General features: G+C 35.2%; 1 protein-coding gene across 1 annotated transcript in view; it reads left to right on the plus strand.

Moving 5' to 3' along the window:
* LOC106879669 (inner nuclear membrane protein Man1) overlaps positions 1-11426 on the plus strand; it is a 48524-nt gene that overhangs the window by 11391 nt on the left and 25707 nt on the right. The window contains exons 2-3 of the mRNA XM_014929342.2: positions 8156-8202; positions 11031-11103. Coding sequence (XP_014784828.2) covers positions 8156-8202; positions 11031-11103 — 120 coding nt within the window. The remainder of the gene's footprint in view (positions 1-8155; positions 8203-11030; positions 11104-11426) is intronic.

Genomic DNA, 11426 nt, shown 5'->3' on the forward strand with positions numbered 1-11426 from the left:
TATACACACACACACACACATTTAATGTTTTGTGTGTTATTTTGAATTTAAAAATACTGTCTTAAAATATTGTGTAATACCTTTATTCTTCCCATCATTTTCGTATATAATTTTATTTTTATTGTTTGTTATCTCCACATATTCTGTTATATCTTTTGTACACCTGCATTATCATTGGGGACTGGTGGCAAAAACAATGAAAGAATTATTTAAATGAAAATGACTTGCATTCAGATTTTGCTTGGTATCATCCACATAGGTTTCTAATGTCCTAGGAGAATGCATAAGCATCACAAAGTCCCCCTTCCTCATCTATAATTAAAAGTAGCATTACTATAGTTTTTTTCTAGAATAATGTAGATTTTAAAAATAGTTCTTTCATGTTTGCCTTTTTTTTTTCTTCTTTGTGAATTGTTGTTTAAGTTTACTCCACAACTAAAATAGCATTACTAACTATATCAAATAAAATTAGGCGGCAATAGAGCTCATATCTCCATTATTCAGACAGCTTTGACTAATTGTTGTTATAATAATAATAATAATAAGTAGAAGAATAACAACAACAACCAGCATAATAGTTACTTCAGTCCTCCAGACAGGATCAACAATGGTTCATTTATTTATTTATTTATTTACTTGCATTGACGGCAGCGTACTGGTTCACTGCAGCGACGGGACATACATTCTATATATTACAGCTATAATATCTGTGTGGGTGGGTTTCTGTATATATATTTTTTTATGTGTATATATATTAGTTTATTCAGAGATAAAGCTTCACATTAAGCAAATATATATTGCTGAGTATTCTCTTTTGTACACTTGAATGCACATGTGCATGTATATGATAATCTTTATTGCAAATCCTCCATTCAAGTGTATGAAAACATTTAGGTGTGGTATACAGTCACACTACATATAGTCATTAGATTCTACAGGCTTCTACTTTATTTCTCCAATAAAAAGGCAAATCTCAATTACTTGAGAAGTCTTTGCATATGGCACTTAATACATCATCCCTTAACTTATTTATCCAAATTCATGTTGTTAGTCATTTTGAATTATTTCCTCTTAGCTTTCTTTTTTTTTTTTTTAAATTTCTTTCTGCAAATTATACTGGCTAACAGTTATTTGTAATTCCCTTTTTATACATAAAATGTTTTTCACCTGTTGAAGCAGGGTTTTTTTGTATTGCCCAGTTCAGTGTTATTTTTCAATAAAACGAACAGATATGTATATTGTTCTATATATTTATACACACTTACATACATATTATATTTGTCAGCATATTGTTAAGCAGTATTCTTATGAAGTTTATAAAATGTGAGTTTGTATGTACCCGTGTGTGTGAGAGTGAGAGAGGGTATGTTTCTTGACAGATTGTTTAGACTAACTGGAAAAGGAGAAATCAATACATAAAGGCAAGTGCTTATATAATAAAGAAATTATGTGGCTGTGTGGTCAAATGTTGGTTACCAAAATCACAAGATAATAAATAGATGGAAACTGTATGGAAGCCCATGGAATGGATTGTATCAATAATTCAAAGAGTAAATCTTATTACACACACTGATCATGCTGAAGATTACATTAAAGGTTTGCATGTCTGTAGATATTCCAACAACTGAATACTTGTCTTCAAAAACAATGTAGTTCCATTTACTCTAGTTCTCATAGCTAAGTCTGTTGAAGGTTTGGAGAAGAAATTCCAGATCTGGAAGCAAAAACCGAGTAAACTTAGCAAAGGGTGAAGTCTTAGAGGACAGACCCTGCTACCATTTGGAAATTGTTGTGCTCAGTAGATAGAAATTCCATGCGATGTACCTGGTGTAAACTTTGAATGCACAATAGTTGTTATGAGATCACAGGCAGGTTGACTGTTAAGGTAAAACTTTGTATGTGGCAAGATACACAGGAGTTATTAGTAGTAAGAATACATTTGAAAAACATTTCTTCAAACACTTGGAAAACTCACTACAAGTTGTTGATAACTTTTGCTACATCAGTGGCCTAATTAGCAGTTGAGGTGAGTATAGTGACCACTGTAAGAACAGAGTGGAGGAATTTTAAGAAGTTTGATGGTAGAACATGGTTTCTCTCTCCTTGTATAATGCTTGTGTACAAAGTACAATAGTGTATGGTACTGAGAGTGAGATGTGAACCTTGAATGCAGAGAATTTAAGATTAGATAGAAATAAAGTGCTGTGCTCTGCTGACAGTAATATTAGCATACAGTGAATGATGGAGTACAAATGAGCTGAGAGAAAAGCATTGGGTATGAGAGGAATTAGATGTGTGCAAGAGAGAAAATATTCTGCTGTTATGAGTACGAGATGTATATGAAAGACAGCAGTTGTTTAAAGTGGTAGTGAGTGCTCAAAGTAGGATGGAACCTGTGAAAAAAGGTGTACTAGGAAGGCATGGGACAAAGTGATGGAGATTGATCTCAAAATGCTGAGCTTCACAAAAAGTTGGTGACGTGGTGCTGAAGAAGACCTGACAACATATGCAGACATAGAAAGATGAATGTTAAAATGGTGATAGTGGTGAAGACTGGGACATGTATCTACATTTAGTTTGTTGCTATATGTTTCTGTTAAGTCACCATTTTCTCTCCAGTCCCTTGCTCTTTCATGACCTCCCTTTTTTCTGTTGCTCACCTTCTCTTTCATTTTATGCCATACTAATCATGTAATGATAGTTTGGGATCAATCCATATTTAATGCCCCCACCTCTTCTCTCTTCCCTCTTTCTTATTTCAATACCTGTGTAATGAAAGAGTGCATTGGATCGGTTAATATTTGATACTCACCATCACTTTTCTGTATTGCTAGCCATCTCTCCCTCACTTCCAGGTCATTATTGATCTTCATATTACCATCACCCATTTCTTCACCTATCCAATCCCTTGCTCTCTTTGTCTCCCTTACCAACAAACATATAACTGCTATCACTACACACAAACACACACACAATTACCTAATTAATTATCCAATTATCAGAAAGGTTTCTTACTCATTAGCCAATTAAGAAATTAAATGTAATAAATCAGTTAAATTGTAAAGAAATGCTTAGAACAGTTAACTATTAATAATGGGTACACAAATCCATTAAAAGGTGACTGAGGGTTAGAAATACCTAGACTGGCATGAAATAAGTGACAATCTGTTGCAGATCTTAAATAGCTGCACCCCAAACTGGAAGAAACATTAGCACGCCAGGTGAAATGCTTGGCAGTATTTTATCTGTTTTTATATTCTGAGTTCAAATTCAGCTGAGGTCGACTTTGCTTTTCATCCTTTCGGGGTCGATTAAATTGACTGGCCCCCTCCCCAAAAATTTCAGGCCTTGTGCCTAGAGTAGAAAAAAAAGAAACTATGTGCTATTCTAACTCATGGAGATTCCATAAAGTTGCATTAATCTTTGCTCTATGGTTCTGGTTGATTGCATTTTCCTCGCTAAAAAGAACAAAAAGAAGGTCATATCATTTGTTGTTCATGCAGTTAGTAGGAAGTAGATAGCTTTACAAATGTATTGTCTTTTACTATCACAACTCGACTGTGAAGGAGATTTGGAACCTGTTGTCAGTCAGGCACATTGGAGCACAACAGAAAGTTGTTGAAAAATTTGATCACATGACCATGTAGCCAGTATATCTAGCAATTTATTTAACTTGCCAACACTGCCACATTAATGTGCCATATTTTTGTTAGTTTATAAATAACTGGCTGAATGTTTATTATTCCATTGGTCCTGACGTCCAATCATATCTTACCTAGTCAGCTGCCAGTGATCAAGAGACTCACATATTACAATAATGTCATGTGCATAATATGTGTCTTCTATCTTAACTCCCTTCTTAGTTTATCTGACTAGACTATTAAAATTATTTTTCTTTCAGCATTTCAGCCCAGCTACATTCATTTCTCTAGTACATGTTACCAGTAGATGATGCAGGGCACATGTTTTACTTGCTGCTGGCCATAGACACTGTGTCAATAACCTGTTCATATTTTATAATGTCACAACACCAATTTACTTTTATAGTGCAATTCCAAGTCAATTCTGATCCAACAGAATTATACAGGGTGTCCACAAAGTCTGGGTACATGGGGAATAACACATACTTTAAGAAATTATTATTTCCTATATTTAATTGTTTGTTATGATTTTATTTACTCCATGTACCCACATGGGAATTAATACATACTTTAAGAAATTATTATTTCTTATATTTAATTGTTTATGTTATGAATTTAATTTTACTCCATGTACCCAGACCTTGTGGACACCCTGTAGTACACAGGTAGTCAGTCAAACACTTTTTTTTATAGGTGTAGGCATGGCTGTGTGGGTAAGAACTTCACTTCCCAGCAACATGTGTGGCACCTTGGGCAAGTGTCTTCTACAGCCTCATTCATGCCAACCAAAGCCTTGTGAGTGGATTTGGTAGATGGAAACTGAAAGAAGCCTGTCGTGTATATGTGTGTGTCTTTGTGTCTGTGTTTGTCCCCACCACTGCTTGACAACTGGTACTGATGTGTTCATGTCCCTGTAACTTAGCAGTTTGTCGAAAGAGACCAATAAAATAAGCACCAGGCTTTAAAAATAAATACTGGGGTCAATTCATTCAACTAAAAATACTCCAAGGCAGTACTCCAGCATGGCCACAGTCTAATGACTGAAACAAGTAAAAGGTAAAAGACATATATATATAATTTATTTACTCACTTCTGCCTATGTACCTAAGAATGATGCTGGATATCTCATCATGAAGTTGTTAATTGTATGAGGCACAGTGTCACAGATTGTACAAGTTTTATCCTCATCATTGTCTAAGATTATTTCCATATGCCTATTGTTTAAATTCTAGTCAGTCTTGACTGAGTAGACCTCAGATCAAATATATTTAAACTGTGACCATCCCATAGTGGCCACTTCAAAGTGGGTTAAGTGGTTGACCCAGAACATGATAGTTGCCATTCTACTACACTTAAATCATTTGTGGTGTTCATCTCAGTATAGAGTTTAGGATGGAGTTTATTTGATGCTTTTACTGTTTTTGTGTTCTTTTCTGCTTATCTGGACTGAATGAGAGGGTTAATGTTTTTAGGATGGTATTGTAGATGTATCTAAACTGAATGGGTGGGATATTGTTTTTGCCGTATTTTGAACTGTTAAGGATATGTCCAGTTGATGTACCACCAAGGTCTGTGATAGTTGAAGTATACTACAATAGCAAACTGTGCCTCAGTTGTTTAGATAAGAGTTTGTGTGTGTGTGATGCTTCAACTCCAGCTCTTTCATGACATTTTCTAACAATACACAGCTTATGTGTTCCAATTAATTTTCAAAACAGCCAAGGATTTGAAGATGGGTTTTATGATTTTTTTCATTATATTAAGATAGTGTTTGGATTACACTTTCACTAAAGGTTCTTGCACATCTGAAATATTGTGTTAGCATTGATGTTAAGGGGTGATTTAAGATGCAATGTTAACATGGGGTTGTTAATATAATTCCAAGTTAATATGTTTGGCTAGGTTGGTAACAGTGGGACAAGGGGCAGCCTCTGGTAAATTCATATTGAAAGGGCTCCTTCTAAACATAACTACCAACCTTTGCAGTAAGCAGGCTGTATTGAGTATTACTCTGCTCTTAGTTTTGTTTACCTTCCAAACATTGTACTTGAGCTCTCTTTGCTAAATTTTAAGACGTGGCAGTTAGTAGCAGAGACCAGATTCAACTAAATTGAAATACAACCTAAAGTTGAGTCTCCTGGATTTTTTGTTTGCTTGTGTTGTTTCTCAGTATCTCAATCAAAATCCTGGTGAAGAGGTTTTAATAGCTCAACATCAGTGCAGTTAGCTGCAGAAAATACATTTATGACCAATATCAATCATCTCTAGTAGTTACTGTGTACGGGAATTGCATATTCCCTTAGAATAGATTATAACGACAGATTTGAGTTAACAGCCAGAAACACATCTATTATAAATAAGAATAATGTATTATATATTTGACAGAAGATCAGTTTGTATGTATGGGGAAGTATTTACTTGACAATACTGTATTTCAGACATCTACAGATTATATAATGATGATGAATTAATAAAATATGAGGTAGATATGTACTGCTATCCACTATTTGGTGAATTAATGAACATCAGGGACCAATGTGATGTATTGCTGTGGAATAGTAGGGAACCAGTACAATATATCAATGTAGTACATTGTAGAATATTAGAGAGCAGTATAATATATTATCATAGTATAACATTGGGAGGTCAGACGATATAATGTTGTTGTACATTGTAGAACACTATTAACCATTCTGTTGCAGACATAGACCTACAAATGACCTAACTCTTTAGTATTTAAATCGGCCATATCAGGTCCAAATATTTTATCTGTTCTGTGCTTAAACTGGCTAGATCCATAACACTTAACCTATAATGTCATTCTTAAAATAAATAATCATCTCATCGAAATATCGAAGCTACAAGATAATAAATGATAAATTCAAAGCAATATGAATAATTAAGCATTACATCCAACAGAATAATCTGAATACTAAAGGGTTAAAAGCTCTATATCAGCAGTCAAACAATACATTGTTTCCTTCACACGCTTCATTAAACCCGGGTTTTGTTTTCAGAAGCATAAAACACATCAATATTGAACACCTGCTCTCTTCTATACTGTGTATCAGTGTAATGGTTACATGTCTTGGCCAGATTAACCACCAGTGTGCATGCTGCTGGGTAACTAACCCTTTAGTTAGCAACACTGTGTAACCCTGTCTTCATTAAACAAGATACTCTTTCTCTTACTACAACATCTGTTATTGCTCAAGTTAATGTGGAAGCCAGTATACAAGTCCTTCTACCACAGAGCTCTATGCCCTGCTTATATCTACTCCTCTTTCACACAATCACTGACTTGCAACAGCTTGATATGAATATTGATTACATTATCTCTCCTCTCCACCCAAGGTGAAGACAGTTGAAAAGGCCATAATTAACACCGTCCTTCCTTGTTGGAATAACTAATAAGGAAGAAATTTGAATTGTATGCTCACATATATTGGGTGGTGGTAATGGTGCTACACACACACGCACACATATATATCCTAGGCATAGCAAAAACTTCCTCACTAACACACTACAACCACTAACTCACAAAAATGCTTTTTTGTCTCTTTTCCTCTTCTATCACTATTACGATGCTTTCTGTTTCACTGAACTTGCTAGATTCATGCATACCTTTTCCCCACCTCATCTCCATGCCTGCAAGCATTGTTCCACAAATGTTCTAACCAAATGCTGAACTGGGAGAGCCTTCATAGATTATGGACATTAGCTCTTTGCTGCTAATAATGTTATTAAAAAGAAAGAAAAAAAATGGTTTAGTTTTAGTTAATCGTAGAGTAGCTTTAACCCTTTAGCGTTTAAACCAGCCATATCCGGCCCAAATATGTTACCCATCTTATGTTCTAACCAGCCAGATCCAGCCTATTACACCTACCTTTCAATGCTGTTCTAAAAATACACAATCCCATCATCAAAATTTCAAAGCTACAAATTAATGCAAGATTAATTCAAAACAGTGTGAATGGGAAAGCATTACTTTTGACAGAATGATCTGAATGCTAAACGGTTAAATGAAGGACAGTGTCTAGAATTAGCATGCTGGTGGTGGTGGTCAGTATTGGCAGGGATCTGATTGAAAACATACATGCCTATTTTCTTGTGTGACAACGATTTTATTAGAACATTAATGATTGTCTCTGCCTTATGTTGACAACACAACATACAACTATTCTGACATTAAAAGGGAAAGTGTACAGGTCTTACAGCAAGTAGTATTGAAATAATAATGTTTCCTCTCACTTATTCAAATGAGGTATTAGCAAAATGCTTAGTAGCATTTTGTCCATCTTTATGTTCTGAGTTCAACTTCCACCAAAGTTGACATTGCCTATCTTCCTTTCAGGGTCAGTAAAACAAGTACCAGTTTAGCACTGGAATCAATGTAATTGATTTACTCCCTTTCCCAAACTTGCTGGCCTTGTGCCAAAATTTGAAACTAATATTTTCTTTGTTTCTTTTGTCCTCTTTAATGAAGGTCTTTTTTTTTTTTCTGTTCTTTTCAGCTTCCAAATTAGTGGCTGGTGTGTGTTCTAAATACTTGCAGAGAAAGGTAAAGTTTATATTAATTTTTCTTGAACTCAACTATTGAGAACAGATGTTTGTTTCTACTTTCATGAGGAAAAGCAAGTAAAGAATTCATTCTTGCTCTGGAAAGGATGTCTGCCTAATGCCTACTGAAATTCAAAAAAGTGCTGATAGCTATTTTCTTAAGCTGGCTGGCATAAAACTCATGGCATTAATCCCACTGACAGAATTACAATGAAATGCCTACATTGAAATTTGAGCTCAGAACCTGTGTGTTTTGATAGTGCAACTTATCTCCACAACCATTTCACCATTATTTACTGTTGACCTAGTGTTGTGATCATTTGGATTTGTAAGTGACAGTTATATATTAGATCATATCATCTATTAAGTCACCATCACTTTGTGGTTATCACTGAAATCTGTTGTAAATGTAAGAGGTCTGAGCGGAGGAGATATAAAAGTACTAGCTCATAGGTCACTGATTCAAATCGGTTGCGTGAAAGAACATTTTATTTCTTTATTTCAGATAGCAGTGTTAAATTAGGCAAGAGATTAGAAGCATCTTATCAGTTGCCTGGTTATCATTACCAGCTGGCCTTGGGAGACCTTTTGTGGAATCCACTCTTTTATGCACCTTCAGACCAGGTCTTTAATACCTCTCTCTCATAGAAGGAAGAAATTGTATCCATGGCTTTTGTCTCTGAAACGAGTTAGATTGATGGAGTAGTTAAACTAAAGTTGGTGCTGCTTGTGGCAGCACTTGAGATCTTATGTGCCACCTAATGAAAAGCACAGCGTAATACACGTCAAAAATCATAACACCCACAAAAAATGTTGCTCAGGAGTGGAACATTCTCCTTCCATTCCTTACCGCTATTTTGCTACACTAGGATTGATGTAGCTCATATTCAATTTGAATAACTGCAAGATCTTGATTCCATTTTCTCTGTGTTCTTCACCAGTTTCAGTACTGCTCTTCCTGTTCTCACCAAACCCCCCCCCCCCAAAATACAATGCTACCTCAGCTGTTGGTACCAGATCATATGAGAGTGTGCCCTGTGACAGATTAGCATCCTGTTTGGAGGGGAGATATAATTCGTTCATGCAAAGTTGTGAAATTGGAGTTAAGTACTGGCCTTTAAAAGCCTCTTTAGGATTTAGGAGGCATTTGCACACACCCACAGACACGTGCACACCATCTGTTCAGTTAGTCAATTAGTGGTAGACAACTTGTGAGGGAGCTTTTGTGCAGTTGGTCAGTCTGCTAGTAGTTTCATGCTCTACCATCTTTAAAAAAAAAAATTAGACATATTAGATAATTATAGACTTGAAATACACTATCTGATTAAAATTCTGGAATGTCTTTGTTTGTAAGGTTGACTGGGGAGCTAAAAAATGCAACCACTACAACTTTTCTGTTAGTAGATGATTAGTCTAGCAGTGTTCCTATATAACCCTTTACCTGTCCAAAAAATTTTCGTAACTTCGTCCTCAATGTCCATACTTGTTTTTGTGCTTTTAGTTGGCTCGTTTCATACATCATCATCATCATCGTTTAACGTCCGCTTTCCATGCTAGCATGGGTTGGACGATTTGACTGAGGACTGGTGAAACCAGATGGCTACACCAGGCTCCAATCTGATTTGGCAGAGTTTCTACAGCTGGATGCCCTTCCTAATGCCAACCACTCAGAGAGTGTAGTGGGTGCTTTTTACGTGCCACCAGCACGAAGGCCAGTCAGGCGGTACTGGCAACGGCCACACTCACATTCTGCATAATATAAAGCTTTCCTTTCATGAACTCCAAGTTATTCTGCTAGTTGAAAAATATTAGGAGTGTATATCATATATGTTGTGTGAACACCAGATAAATTTTTTCTTTTGTATCTTGTGTTACACGAGACAGGTAAAGGGTTAAAGTGACCATGACATTACAATATTAACATCCACCATATTATTCAGCTCACAAATTTGTTGCCATCATTCTAATAACAAACTATTGAAACTGAATCTCATCTTAAAAGAAATGGATTGATTTTATATCTTGGTTGGTAGAATAAGATCCAGTGATTTTTACATGTCCTAATCTACTGTATTCTTCCATGCTTAACTAATCCTAACCCGGATCTTTTCCTTTTGGCCGGCACATAGAAAAAATAATTTTTGGTGACTAAACACTTTCAAATTTCGTATACTGGTAGAATGTGTCATTTAAAACATCATTTACTCTTAGCGTTTTAAAAAAAAATTCCTTATTTTCAAAGTTATGACGTCTATTGAGGTGAAAACAATTACTGCTGTGGTTTGTCAGCAAGACGTTCTGGTGGTGTAATGGGATCTTTTCCCTTGAATAAAATTACTGCCGTTGTTTGTTAACAACTATCGGTGGTACTGTTATCTATGACATCGTTCGTGCGTTTGTACTAGTTTTAGCTTTAGAGTTTTAGGGTTAGGGTCCAAGTTTTAGAGTTAGGGTTAGCCTATTTTATTTCATATCAATTCCATTTGCAACAATAACTATAACAGCAACATCAATAAAAACCTCAGCGAGGTAATGAGTTGACAAAGAAGCCACCATGTAGTTGTTCTATATAACAACCAAATCACCCTCAAATTACACTCTATTGTCTTATAAATGAAAACAATGGATAATTTTAAACCTGGATGTGGTTTTTATATTTTATTTCTTCATCATTAGATGATACTTTAGAAATCTAAATACTAATGACACACATACTGCAACTAATTTTATTGTGATTCTAATTGAATTCATTAATTACTCTTTTGTTTATTCTGTTGGACTGATTTCTTTTAAAGTTCTCTCTCTCTCTCTCTCTTTCTTTTTCTACAGTGTGAAACTGTTGACATTGATGGCATCTTGAAACTATTGAAAATGTTTCGTGAGAATTTGAGTATCAGATATGGTGAGTAGACTTTATTCTATTACTCTGTGTGCCACAAAACCTCTCCACTTTAAATGACAGAATATTAGGTGTCACCAGAGCATGAAGCTATATATATATATATATATATATAATACAAAGAATATATATACATGTATACACACATATATGTACATACTTACATCTACATGTGTATATACATGCATATCAGGGTACAGGACGTTAGAACAATAAACTACAGACAACGGAACGAACACATAGGAAAACGGAAAGCCCCTTGGAATATCCCTTCATCAGCTGTCTCTATTCTATCTAGACGTTTCGAAGACCAGACAGGACGTACT

The sequence above is a fragment of the Octopus bimaculoides genome, chromosome 4 (assembly GCF_001194135.2).
Source record: "Octopus bimaculoides isolate UCB-OBI-ISO-001 chromosome 4, ASM119413v2, whole genome shotgun sequence".
In the NCBI taxonomy this organism is placed as follows: domain Eukaryota; kingdom Metazoa; phylum Mollusca; class Cephalopoda; order Octopoda; family Octopodidae; genus Octopus; species Octopus bimaculoides.